Raw genomic sequence first — 14,806 nt, 5'->3', positions numbered from 1 at the left:
GTGTGAAATTCCACAGACTATGATTTCAGCTAAACTTTTCTGGCCCAATCAGTGAAAATTAAAGCTAGACGGCTTTTCAATTTCATAAAATCGGTGAAATTTAGTTCCCTCTGAAATTTTGTCATTGTGATATATGTTTATTTCTGCAACATTTCCAAAAAAAAACCCAAAAAACAAAAAAAAAACCAGGCCATTCTGTGGCTGGGAAGTTATTTAATTTAATTTGAGGGGATTCCTGAGCAAATAATGTGCATGAAATCGCTTGCTTTGCGCAATTGAGCAGACAGAGGAATTCCGTGTGCACATGCGCAGGTTTACCTGCTTCTTCTTTTGGGTTTTACAGCAGCTGGCATCCAGTGTTGCATTACTGCCATCTACAGGTTTACCTTTGATGGTGCACTGACAGTTCCATCATTCTGTCGCTAAACGAACAGCTGATCACACCGAGGGGCTCGCTGACCGCCGCTATTTATTAGTTTGGCCCTGCGTTTCCTTTTCTTCCCAACATAACGTCTTTTCTTTTCGCTTTCCGTTACTGTAGTCGGTCTTTCATGTTTCATTCGCGTCCTCCATTTTCCTCTCCTGTTCTAAATTTGTATCCCATAATGCCTTGTGTGAACAGGGAAAGCCCACCACATGATGCATGACATAGTATCTTGAATTGGGTCATGGTGAAGCAGGAAAAAAACAGCGGAGAATTTAGGGCCATGTGACCCTAAATTCATTAATTGTTCTATTTTTAAAAAAATAATAAAATTGGAAGTCTGTGATTCAAATTTAGTAGCTTTCGGTCCACTAAACAAAAATAATTGGGTGTCGAGGAAAATTATTTTTATGACCTACACTTGAAAAATCTGAAATGCAGTTTAGCTTTAAAACTTACTAAACAACTACTGTAACAAAATAAGAATAAAGTTCTTTGGAAGAATGTATATATTTCTATAATTTAATCTTTTTATCAGCATGATACAGGTTAACTGGGGCATTCTTAAAAGGGTTTCCTGATAAATAAAAAAGTAAAACATACTCACATTATCGTACACTTGGTCTGTTACTGTTAACCCAACTCTAACTATTGTTTATTGTTTATTACAAAGTAATAGCATTAAGGAGAGAGCAGAGCAAAAATATACTATGCTTTGATTTTTATTTAGTGTGCTGTCAGCTACCAGTGAATGTGGATAGAATAATAGACATGATTCTGATTCTGATATCCAGGGTGTGCCCGTCCTCTCACCCAGTGCCAGCTGGGATTGGCTTCAGCCCACCTGTGACCTGCACTGGAAGAAAAACATGAAAGAAAATGAATGTATGAGTGTATCTACACTGCTCTCTCCTCTCCCACATAACAGGAATCATCACTGTCCCGATGGCCTTCAGTTCATTTCAGAAGAACACCTTGTTCTCTGCATGACACGTCACACTCCAGGCCCCTCAAGAAGAAGAAGAAGAAGAAGAAGAAGAACTTTATTCATCACACGCTTGTGAAATTCCTCTCTGCATTTAACCCATCTGAAGCAGTGAACACACACATGAGCATTGAGCACACACGCATACCCAGAGCAGTGGGCAGCCATGCTACAGCACTCAGGGAGCAGTTGGGAGTTCGATGCCTCGCTCAAGGGCACCTCAGCCCAAGGCCGTCCCATATTAACCTAACTGCATATCTTTGGGCTGTAGGGGAAACTGGAGCACCCGGAGGAAACCCACGCGGACATGGGGAGAACATGCAAACTCCACACAGAAAGGCCCTCGCCGGCTGCTGGGCTCAAACCCAGAACCTTCTTGCTGTGAGGCGACAGTACCAACCACTACACCACTGTGCCACCCCTTCAGAAATATGTTTTAGCATAATCTTGCCAAATAAACAGAATGTAGAAATGTTTCTTTTCTAGTAGTGTTAGCTACCCAATATGATTTTGAGTTTGAAAAGCGTTTGCTAGCATGTCAGGTGGAGCTTCAGTGACTAGCTAGCTTAACATTAAACCACCATGATGGCACAGCATGCGTTCATTTTGTGAATTCACCTTTCTGTCTAGGTTTTGTAAGCGTTGTGGCCATAATACAACGATGCGTTGACAGAAAATGTACTTTTAATCTCATCTCATTATCTCTAGCCGCTTTATCCTGTTCTACAGGGTCGCAGGCAAGCTGGAGCCTATCCCAGCTGACTACGGGCGAAAGGCGGGGTACACCCTGGACAAGTCGCCAGGTCATCACAGGGCTGACACATAGACACAGACAACCATTCACACTCACGGTCAATTTAGAGTCACCAGTTAACCTAACCTGCATGTCTTTGGACTGTGGGGGAAACCGGAGCACCCGGAGGAAACCCACTCGGACACGGGGAGAACATGCACAGTAAAAAATGGAGTGTCAATATTGCAGTGTAAACCTATTTTCCTCTGGATAGAGTAGTTATAACACTATGCAGAGTAAAATCGTCTAAATGGTAGTGTCAAAAGTGAGAGTTAATTCCCACTTGCACACAACGACAAAATCTACTCTGCAGGGTGATGATCATTGTTAATTTTGACACAAAATAGAGTAAAATTAACTCTAAAAATCTTACACTGGCTATAGAGTAAATTTTACACTGATTTTGAGTGGGACCAAATGTTATCTGACAGAGAGTTAAATTCAACTCTTAAAGAGTAAAATCGACACTATGATTTTTACTGTGTGCAAACTCCGCACAGAAAGGCCCTCGCCGGCCACGGGGCTCGAACCCGGACCTTCTTGCTGTGAGGCGACAGCGCTAACCACTACACCACAGCAAGAAGGTTCTGGGTTCGAGCCCAGCGGCCGTCGACGGCCTTTCTGTGCGGAGTTTGCATGTTCTCCCCGTGTCCGTGTGGGTTTCCTCCGGGTGCTCTGGTTTCCCCCACAGTCCAAAGACATGCAGGTTAGGTTAACTGGTGGCTCTAAATTGACCGTAGGTGTGAATGTGAGTGTGAATGGTTGTCTGTGTCTATGTGTCAGCCCTGTGATGACCTGGCGACTTGTCCAGGGTGTACCCCACCTCTCGCCCGTCATCATGGATACAAAGTGCACCACTTGGTGGTGGTGGTGGTGGTGCGGGAGCGCGCATCAGTAGGGGGCGCGCACGCTGCTGTGTCCTTCCCTCCTGATGAGATCTGCAGCGATTTTCTCTGAACGGCGTCACGCGCTTTCTGCCCACGCGCAGCATCAGCATCATCACAGTGGGTGCAGATCTCATGCCCCTGTGGTGTTCAGTGAGATCTTCCCAAAAGCGCGCTCTGGCTGTCCCTGTGAGCATCACACAGATTCGGATAAAGGGAGCAGGTGCATGGCTGGACTGGGAAACAGCACTTTGTATTCATCATCATCATCATCATCATCATCACTCTCTCTCTCTCTCTCTCTCTCTCTCTCTCTCTCTGATGCTCCAGAGCGGCGCGCGCGCCTGAGTCAGAGCGCTCGGGCCGGATCCGCAGTGTAGCCAGAGAGACGCGCGCGCGCACACGCAGACACACAGACAGACAGACAGACAGACACAGACAGAAAGATAGAGCGACGCTCGGTGTGCATCTGTCTCCGTCCCCGCCGTCTGTGGATGGGCCGCGCGCCTCCGCAGTCGCCGTTCCGACGCGTTTAGTGGATGAAGATGGCGGACAGAGCTGAGATGTTCTCCCTCTCCACCTTCCACTCCCTCTCTCCTCCAGGCTGCAGGTAGGCAAGGCAACCGCAGCATCCTTTTCATCCTTCTCAGCATCTTTTTTTTTTTTTTTAAACCCATGGCCTCCAGTTCAGCATGATGTTTTTTTATCCATTTATTTTTACCTTCACCTTTTTTTTGAGGAAAAAAAAACACATAGTGATGATGATGATGAACAACTACACTTGTCCTTGATGATGCGTCCTGATGGTTCTCGGTCCCTTAAATGTCTGGGTATAGACTATAAAGCACCAGGCCTGTTTCAGATCAGGTTGAGACTGCTGTGTAGTGTAGTATCATTTGTTTCCATGGCGCAGGATCCGCTTCCAGAAGGAGAAAGGAGGCCCACGCCCTGTTGGGCTAATATGAAAAATGTAAACAAGGCAACTTCTTCCATCTTCCATCTTCATATCAAGAAGTGTTAGTATGAATAATATCCATGTTCCGAGCTTCTTCACGGGTCTAGGTCTTTAACTGGTTCGATGCCACGGTGTTTAAAACATATCAGTGGGTCCAGGCAACCATAGATTCACACAGATAGCCTTCATCGTCTGATATACGGTATAGTTTGGCTTTATGAATTGGATGCTTATTCTTTTCTGTGTAACTGTAGATTTAAACAGCACCATGGTTCTTCATCTCTCGTCTCTAAGTTTTGTGAGGATCCGAATGCAGATAATCCAAAAGCATGTGATATACAGTATACGGTCGCTTTTCAACTGGGAGTGGCATTATAAATAAGGAAATAATAACCTAAAGCCTAATACCTGTAAATATATTTGCACTCTGATAATAATAATAAAAAAAACACTGGTACAGCCATATTAATGCAGCATCACAACCTCTTCCTGCTGCTAACTACCCCGAGTCTCTGTTTTCTTCTTCTCAGCATTAAAGAGCTTGACAAAAAAGTGAGTAGAATATAAGAAATGTTTCTACCAAGCAAATATACCTTACACATAGACGTGAATCTGAATCTATTGGCTGATGGAGGAATTTTCAGAGAAATGTTCCAAGGATACACAATAGTAGTATTTAAGAATCTGTTTTATATATACATTATCCGTAACCGCTTATCCTGTACAGGGTCGCAGGCAAGCTGGAGCCTATCCCAGCTGACTATGGGCAAAAGGCGGGGTACACCCTGGACAAGTCGCCAGATTATCGCAGGACTGACACATAGAGACAAACAACCATTCACACTCACATTCACACCTACGGTCAATTTAGAGCCACCAGTTAACCTAACCTGCATGTCTTTGGACTGTGGGGGAAACCGGAGCACCCGGAGGAAACCCACGCAGACATGGGGAGAGCATGCAAACGCCACCGGGCTCGAACCCAGAACCTTCTTGCCGTGACGCGACAGTACACCACCGTGCCGCCTATATACATGTACAGTGCTCTGCAGAAGTCTTAGGCACATGTAAAGAAATGCTGTCAACCAAAAATGGCTTAAAAATAATGAAATTAAATGTTTAACATGAAAAAAAAATACTATAAACAGTAATCAATAAGCCATAACTCATGAAACAAAGTCAATATTTGGTGTGAGACGAGTCGACCCTTTGTTTAAAAAAAATAGTAGTCTGAGGTACAATGAGAGCAGTTTGATGCGGAAATGATCTGTAGGTTTTACTGAGCATCTTACAGAACCAGCCACGGTTCTTCTGGACACTTTGACTGTCACACTCGCTTCTTCATTTTGCACCAAAACCCAGCAGCCTTCATTATGGGTTTTTTCTTTTTTAATCTGAAAAGTGCTCTCTTATGTAATATGCTGCTCACAGATTTACAAACATTTTTTTTCTGTAACATTTAGTTTTGTGCTGGAAAGCGAACGTTTGGACTGTAAAATGTTTTTGTACCGACTCAATAATGTAGAAGTCATAAAATAGAAATCTATACCAAAGCTTGTATGGAAAATAAAATAGAGAGCGTAAGACTTTTGCACAGTACCGTGTATACACTCAGTTTTAATTCTGTCCCGTCAGGGTCAGTCGCTTTCATCATGACCTTCTGAAGGAAAATCATTCAGATAAAAGGGTAGAACAGACACATGACCAGTCAGAGCATCGTAAAATGATTACAGTAGTTTGAGTAAGCCAGTAATGGATGATGAGACCACCCAAAAACAGAAATGGAGGGTTATTAAGATGGCAGGTGGAGCACCTCACCTCACTATGTCTCTGACTCATTCGTTCTTTCATTAATCTCTTTTTTCTTTTTTCTAGCCCTGAATTTACTACTCTTTTTTCTTTTTACGATACATTATATATCCATGTACTGCCCTCTGCTCTCTGTTTTTCTTAATTCTGTGTATTACCTCCTAAAATGATTTTTCTTTCTGTTGTTATGATGAAAATACAAAATCCGTTTCCTCATCCTCCCTTTCCATCAGCTCAACGCTGAAACCGCTGAACTAATGGGAACTGCTGCGCTGTCTCTAATGCTTTAGGATATGAGTCTTGTAATGGAGTGTGTGTGTGTGTGTGTGTGTGTGTGTGTGTGTGTGTGTGTGTGTGTGTGTGCGATGATGATGATGATGCCTCATAGAAAGCCTTACTTTTTTTTTTCACCCATAATATTTAGTTAATGCTTTGGGTAAAGCCTGAGGGAGGAAAAAATACAAGCCATGAATTATATGGAAGTAAAGAGTAAAATGGAAAGTCAAGGCAGAGCAGGTAGAACTACGCTTCATTTATCTAAAACATTTATAATTTTACATTCATATTCTGTTATATTTTAGAACAGAACAAGTCCTGTACAGGAAATCATTAGTACGGTTTGCTTTGATTGTCATTTACATGCCCATTTACTGTACATCCATTATTAACATAGGCTGTTTGTTTTTTAAATTTCATTTACTTCATACCATAAGTGCTTGGGGTTCCAGAGTCCTCAATGCAGGATGTGCAATAATAAAAATAATTATTAACGTTTTTTTCTTCACCTATGTATTTATAACTATGTAGACAGAAAATGACTCAAGCCAAAACCCATATATAATACCCATTTATTCTATTTATTCACCGGATATGAGCAATCGCGCTCTAATTGGCTACTCTACTACTAGGATATCAGCTAATATACCATGAGTAGAGAAAAACAAAATGGCGGCGCGTGTTGCTGAACCAACTGAAGACAAAATAAAAACTCTTCTCGAAAACAAAACCCCCCAAAATACAAAAAAGCAACAAAATATCTCATCTCATCTCCTCTAGCCGCTTTATCCTGTTCTACAGGGTCGCAGGCAAGCTGGAGCCTATCCCAGCTGAGTACGGGCGAAAGGCGGGGTACACCCTGGACAAGTCGCCAGGTCATCACAGGGCTGACACATAGACACAGACAACCATTCACACTCACATTCACACCTACGGTCAATTTAGAGTCACCAGTTAACCTAACCTGCATGTCTTTGGACTGTGGGGGAAACCGGAGCACCCGGAGGAAACCCACACGGACACGGGGAGAACATGCAAACTCTGCACAGAAAGGCCCTCGTCGGCTACGGGACTCGAACCTGGGCCTTCTTGCTGTGAGGCGACAGTGCTAACCACTACACCACCGTGCCGCCGCAACAAAATATGTAATGAAAGTATTTGATGGTAAGAACGTATCCCTTTTTTTTCCCCAAGAATTATAATCGAATTTTTCACAAATCTCTACTGTCATTTTGCCGGTTTATTAAATTCTTCATCTTTAAGCATTAAAATTTGTTGAATGGTTTTAGACTGGTTCAAAAGTTTGAAAATTACATAACTGAAATGTCCGAGGAGGAATTAACCCCTTCAATGTCCTTGGATGAGTCACGTACGTCATGAAATCTTTTACCGCTGTGCCTTACGACGGAAGAATGTTTTAGGCATTCACTGTAATTCATATGTGCCACTGTGAAGTGAAAGTAATGTGCCATGTAAGGTACATAAAAGGAGGTGTTTATGATGAGTAGCTTACGTCATAAGGCACAGCGGTAAAAGATTTCATGACGTACATGACTCGTCCAAGGGCATTGAAGGGGTTAAATAAATGTCTAAAGCTATTCTATACCTCGGCACGACAGCAAGACGGCACTTTCTACAAAAAACAACAACAACAACAACAACAAAAAACCCACTCAAGTCAATTCATGCAGCCATCGCTAGGTTTTTAAGAAGTCTGACTAAGCGGAAATTATTTTGTCGGATGTTTTTTATAAAGTTTTTATTGATCAGATTTGCAAAAAATAAAAATAAAAATGCTCTGCTTTTCAAAATCCAGTGAATGTGGATAGAATAAGCCAGTTATTCGACTCAATCTCGTCGTACATAGCTTATAGACAACTCAACGCTATGCGCCTCGTCGGCTATCAGCTCATGTACGACTCGATTTCATGGAATAACTGTTAAATATAAACCCTTGTAAATATTTGGTCCCGCAATAAGCATGTGATTTGCAATTTCACAACCTTTTTGCAAAAAGTTGGTGGAATTACAAATCACATGCTGAGAAATTATTCTGTATACAAGAAAATCTATATTTTATTTGTTTGCGAAAAATAATGCATAGAAATGTTTGACCCTAGAGAGAGCATACTATATTTTCTATATTTGGAAATATGGCAGATCCAAATAAATAACTTACCCATCTGACCGCTCACAACATTTGGCTGTGTACAAATCCATAACATACTGTACGTATTGTATAACACCCTGACAGTTGAATTTAATCCTCAGTAGCTGGTGGCTCAGTGATACCAATGAGGATTTGTAAAACATCAAGGAGTGAAATATTAGAAACAGTTTTCAGAAAATTAGGAAAACTCATCAAGCTGATCAGACAATGTTAAGTACTGCATGTTTCTGAGATATTAAAGAGGGACTGGCTTCTGTAGAAGCCCAAAAATTATGAGGGTTAATATATTGTCAAAAGTAATAAATACAAATGTATAGATCGACTCTAATTGAATGTAATCAACAGAACGCAAATAGAGATCTAGAGAATATTTTGTAAATGATGAAGCGTAAATTAATGAGAAAATATGTTAGAAACATCACGGAAATGTTGAAGATTTTGTGTGATCTCTCAGAGACGTAATGTCACACTCTCAGAAAATGAAGTCTGTTATTGTACATTTAGGAGTACAACAGATTGTCACTGTGACAGTAACCCCTAAGGTTACATTACAGACATTCAGCAGACGCTCTTATCCAGAGCAACATGCAACACAACCAGAGTAGCCTTGGGAGCAGATGGGGGTTAGGTGCCTTGCTTAAGGGCTCTTCAGCCATTCCTACTGGTCCAGGGAATCGAACTGGTGACCTTTTAATTCCAAAGCTGCGTCTCTAACCATTAGGCCACAGCTTCCCCATGGTATTAATTTTTACCCTTTATATATTGCTTAGTGGGGGGCACGGTGGTGTAGTGGTTAGCGCTGTTGCCTCACAGCAAGAAGGTCCAGGTTCGAGCCCCGTGGCTGGCGAGGGCCTTTCTGTGCAGAGTTTGCATGTTCTCCCTGTGTCCGCTTGGGTTCCCTCCGGGTGCTCCGGTTTCCCCCAAAGACATGCAGGTTAGGTTAACTGGTTTTTATTTTTTGCACATTCGATAAATAAAAACGTTATACAATACATCCGACGTAATCATTTCTGCTTAGAATGTACAACCCCGATTCCAGAAAAGTTGGGACAAAATACAAATTGTAAATAAAAACGGAATGCAATAATTTACAAATTTCAAAAACTGATATTGTATTCACAATAGAACATAGACAACATATCAAATGTCAAAGGTGAGACATTTTGAAATCTCATCTCATCTCATTATCTCTAGCTGCTTTATCCTGTTCTACAGGGTCGCAGGCAAGCTGGAGCCTATCCCAGCTGACTACGGGTGAAAGGCGGGGTACACCCTGGACAAGTCGCCAGGTCATCACAGGGCTGACACATAGACACAGACAACCATTCACACTCACATTCACACCTACGGTCAATTTAGAGTCACCAGTTAACCTAACCTGCATGTCTTTGGACTGTGGGGGAAACTGGAGCACCCGGAGGAAACCCACGCGGACACGGGGAGAACATGCAAACTCCGCACAGAAAGGCCCTCGCCGGCCACGGGGCTCGAACCCGGACCTTCTTGCTGTGAGGCGACAGCGCTAACCACTGTACCACCGTGCCGCCACATTTTGAAATTTCATGCCAAATATTGGCTCATTTGAAATTTTCTGACAGCAACACATCTCAAAAAAGTTGGGACAGGGGCAATAAGAGGCTGGAAAAGTTAAAGGTACAAAAAAGGAACAGCTGGAGGACCAAATTGCAACTCATTAGGTCAATTGGCAATAGGTCATTAACATGACTGGGTATAAAAAGAGCATTTTGGAGTGGCAGCGGCTCTCAGAAGTAAAGATGGGAAGAGGATCACCAATCCCCCTAATTCTGCGCCGACAAATAGTGGAGCAATATCAGAAAGGAGTTTGACAGTGTAAAATTGCAAAGAGTTTGAACATATCATCATCTACAGTGCATAATATCATCAAAAGATTCAGAGAATCTGGAAGAATCTCTGTGCGTAAGGGTCAAGGCCGGAAAACCATACTGGGTGCCCGTGATCTTCGGGCCCTTAGACGGCACTGCATCACATACAGGCATGCTTCTGTATTGGAAATCACAAAATGGGCTCAGGAATATTTCCAGAGAACATTATCTGTGAACACAATTCACCGTGCCATCCGCCGTTGCCAGCTAAAACTCTATAGTTCAAAGAAGAAGCCATATCTAAACACGATCCAGAAGCGCAGACGTCTTCTCTGGGCCAAGGCTCATTTAAAATGGACTGTGGCAAAGTGGAAAACTGTTCTGTGGTTAGACAAATCAAAATTTGAAGTTCTTTATGGAAACCAGGGTCGCCGTGTCATTCGGACTAAAGAGGAGAAGGACGACCCAAGTTGTTATCAGTGCTCAGTTCAGAAGCCTGCATCTCTGATGGTATGGGGTTGCATTAGTGTGTGTGGCATGGGCAGCTTACACATCTGGAAAGACACCATCAGTGCTGAAAGGTATATCCAGGTTAGGTTAACTGGTGACTCTAAATTGACCGTAGGTGTGAATGTGAGTGTGAATGGTTGTCTGTGTCTATGTGTCAGCCCTGTGATGACCTGGCGACTTGTCCAGGGTGTACCCCGCCTTTCGCCCGTAGTCAGCTGGGATAGGCTCCAGCTTGCCTGCGACCCTGTAGAACAGGGTAAAGCAGCTAGAGATAATGAGATGAGATATATTGTTTAGGAACATATATGTACTTTTTTGGCACTAAAAAGGTACACATCGTTACCTTGAGGTCCAATCATGAGTCCTGGAGGGTACGTTAGTGTAGATTCTTTACTTTGGGCACAGAAATGGACTCCTACTGTACCCCTGTTTCTGACAGTGAACTCTAAGTAGTCAGTATTTTCTAAAATAAATAATGTTTATTATTTTTTTGCGGCCCGGTTTCCATCAAATCCTGCACTCTGATTGGCTGGCGAGCGGGTCCGTATCCTATGATACGGACCCCAGTTACGGCCCTCTGGCGAGTCACTCGTTTACAACAACAACAAACATAGTAGCAATTTTTGTCAACATTTATCTTTTTATAAGATTTATTTATAAGATTTTTATCAAAAATCTTATAAATTTTTGCCAGCATTTCTCAGGAGAATAGCATTAATTTTACATCATGGATAGCGATAATGACAGTGTTCACAGAGAAAGCGGGTTTTACTCCCCTGAGGAAGAAGAAATAAAAGAAAACATTTCAGGAGAAAGCTAAAAACCTGTAACTGTTGCTATCGCCAAGCAAAAACATGGCTGAATCAGAAATGACTCAATTTTGTATAAATAGGGGACTATATAGGCGGCAAAATGTAGTTGTTTTCCTGCCATGGAAGTGCACTTGTATACCGAGGAGGAAGCCATTTGCATTACAGCCGTGAATGAGGATTCAAAATGGCAGCTCGCCTCGGTTCGGCTTGGTTTTCCCTTTCAGGCGCTCTTATTTTCTGTTAGAATTTGGTAAAGAAAAAAATAAATATATTATTCACCAGCTTAAGGTCGGTCCGTATGGTGAAATACCGTGACCTCGGCCTTGAATACTGACCTCGGCCCAGAGGGCCTCGCTCAGTACTTTCAAGACCTCGGTCACGGTATTTCACCATACGGACCTCCCAGCTGGTAAATAACATATATGTATCATAAAAGAATTGTATCATGTGTTTAGTGATATGTGAAATACATCATGGTGCTGTGTCGCTATATATATATATATATATATATATATATATATATATATATATATATACAAAGTGTTTCAAAAAATTTGATATCATTTCACAATCTAATAACTTTGCCAATTCTCGTTCAACTGACGTCAAATTTTAACAGCATGTGTGGAAACAGGTCAAAATTTTATCTTTAATGTTTTTTGTTTTTATCTTTTTAGGTAGAGAAATGCCATTGACTGGAAAAGAAAAGACGTTTTGTGTATTAGAGTCGAACAAGGCTGTGCAGCGTGCATTTATGAGAGAATTCTCTAAAAATGCACCAACTGCAATGCAGATTTGGACACAGCACAAAAAGTTCAAAGAGGACGGCTGGGTTAGGCATGCATATTGAAAATTTATGAAATCGTTCATGGAATCCACATATCTTTGAATTTCTCATTCAGATTTTGAGGAATAAATGTTACATTGCTCAACATTAAGCCTGTTCAATTTCATTTGCCTCGACTATGTAATTTCTGGGGCGGCACGGTGGTGTAGTGGTTAGCACTGTTGCCTCACAGCAAGAAGGTTCTGGGTTCGAGCCCCGTGGCCGGCGAGGGCCTTTCTGTGCGGAGTTTGCATGTTCTCCCCGTGTCCGCGTGGGTTTCCTCCGGGTGCTCCGGTTTCCCCCACAGTCCAAAGACATGCAGGTTAGGTTAACTGGTGACTCTAAATTGAGCGTAGGTGTGAATGTGAGTGTGAATGGTTGTCTGTGTCTATGTGTCAGCCCTGTGATGACCTGGCGACTTGTCCAGGGTGTACCCCGCCTTTCACCTGTAGTCAGCTGGGATAGGCTCCAGCTTGCCTGCGATCCTGTAGGACAGGATAAGCGGCTACAGATAATGGATGGATGGATGTAGTTTCTGGGGTATTTACATCTCAAATAATATCAAATTTTTTGAAACACCCACACACAGTACTGTGCAAATGTCTTAGTCACATGTAAAGAAATGCTGTCGACTAAAAATGGCTTAGAAAATAATGAAATGAAATGTTTCAGCAATAAAAAAAAATACTATAAACAGTAAGCAGTAAACCATAATAAATGAAACAAAGTCAATATTTGGTGTGAGACAGCAATAATAATAATAATAATAATTTGGTGTGAGATATCAATAATAATAGTAGTATCACTTGCAAAATATCTGCACACTCATACTGTCATTCTGTGTTCACTGTTACTTATATTTATATTTATACTTATTTATATTTCCTATTTCATCTTTCCACTATGCACCATATTGCACCAAAAGGGAAAATCCTTTCTGTGATGAACAGCTAAAATCCAGATTCATATATCAGTAATATCACTTGTAAAATATCTGCACACTCATACCGTCATTCTGTGCTCACTGTATACTTCATATTTATCTATTTCATACTTGACTTACTTGGATTACTTTGCACTATGCACCTATTGCACCATTTTTTTTTGTTTTTTGTTTGTTTCGTGTATACGCTTTTTATCTGTTTTGTACTATGAGAGCTAAGTGAAACCGGAGTCAAATTCCTCGTGTGTGTCCACATACCTGGCAATAAAAGTGATTCTGAGACGAGTCGACCCTTTGCTTAAAAAAAAAAAAAAAATAGTAGTCTGAGGTACAATGAGAGCAGTTTGATGCGGAAATGAGCTGTAGGTTTTACTGAGCATCTTACAGAACCAGCCACGGTTCTTCTGGACACTTTGTCACACTCGCGTCTTAATTTTGCACCAAAACCCAGCAGCCTTCGTTATGTTTTCTTTTTTAATCTGAAAAGTCCTCTCTTGTGTAATATGCTGCCTGGATACAAACTTTTTTTTTCTGTAACAATTAATTTTGTGCTGGAAAACGAACGTTTGGACTCTAAAATGGTTTTGTACCGACTCGATAATGGACAAGTCATAAAAATAGAAATCTATACCAAAGCTTGTATGGAAAATAAAATAGGGAGCCTAAGACTTTTGCACAGGACTATATATATTCTGGATATTAAATTTTACACATATGAATTTATAAAATGTATCCCTAATGAGCAAGCCAGAAGGTGATTGTGGCAAGGGAAAAACTCCCTGAGACAACATGAGGAAGAAACCTTGAGAGGTTTATAAGATGCAGTTGTATAACTTGATATTTCCTTGATGTTCGATTCATACTAACGATTTATTAATCCATCTTAAATACCAATATTTACAACTGGATTTTTTTCTCAGCTCATGTCATGTATCTCAGGGCCATGGTGATTGCTGGCCAATTGATTATATTGATTAAACCTTAATGGTGGGCAGGAAGAACACCATAAGTTTTAGTTCCTCTGGTTCCTCACATGCCTCCTGAGCTCCACCTTCATTTTACATTTATCCATAACAATGTAAAAGTCATGCAATAATCCACTTGAAGCAAGGACGCGCTATCCTAATGGGCTTCATGGGCAGCTGCCCAGGGCCTCGGCCACTAGGGGGCCTCGGAGGTAGCGAGATCGGAAAATATGAAATGATATTTTCAGAAGTTTTGATCATATTGATAACATTTTTGATGCATTTCGCCACCCGTAAGGAAGCCCACCTTGTCCCGTCGCATAAATCACCCGTCATTGTCAGTATGATCACTGTCCACCATGTCTTCACATGCAGGAGTGCAGATCCGATGTCAGGATTGGGGGGGACACAAAAGTGATTTTTTTTTTTTTTTTGCCCGTATGCAACTCATACCGGGCAGCACGGTGGTGTAGTGGTTAGCGCTGTCGCCTCACAGCAAGAAGGTCCAGGTTCGAGCCCCATGGCCGGCGAGGGCCTTTCTGTGTGGAGTTTGCATGTTCCCCCCGTGTCCGCGTGGGTTTCCTCCCCCACAGTCCAAAAACATGCAGGT

At 41.8% G+C, this 14,806-nt stretch overlaps 1 protein-coding gene across 1 annotated transcript in view; it reads left to right on the top strand.

Annotated features, from left to right (window-relative positions):
* The first annotated feature begins 3,631 nt into the window (after positions 1–3,631).
* The window catches only part of mapk8ip2 (mitogen-activated protein kinase 8 interacting protein 2), a 186,397-nt gene continuing 175,222 nt past the window's right edge, over positions 3,632–14,806 (top strand). The window contains exon 1 of the mRNA XM_060922899.1: positions 3,632–3,696. Coding sequence (XP_060778882.1) covers positions 3,632–3,696 — 65 coding nt within the window. The remainder of the gene's footprint in view (positions 3,697–14,806) is intronic.

The sequence above is a fragment of the Neoarius graeffei genome, chromosome 6, assembly GCF_027579695.1.
Source record: "Neoarius graeffei isolate fNeoGra1 chromosome 6, fNeoGra1.pri, whole genome shotgun sequence".
Lineage (NCBI taxonomy): Eukaryota > Metazoa > Chordata > Actinopteri > Siluriformes > Ariidae > Neoarius > Neoarius graeffei.
The sequence above is the reverse complement of the archived record's forward strand: the minus strand, read 5'-3'. Positions and strand labels throughout refer to the sequence as shown.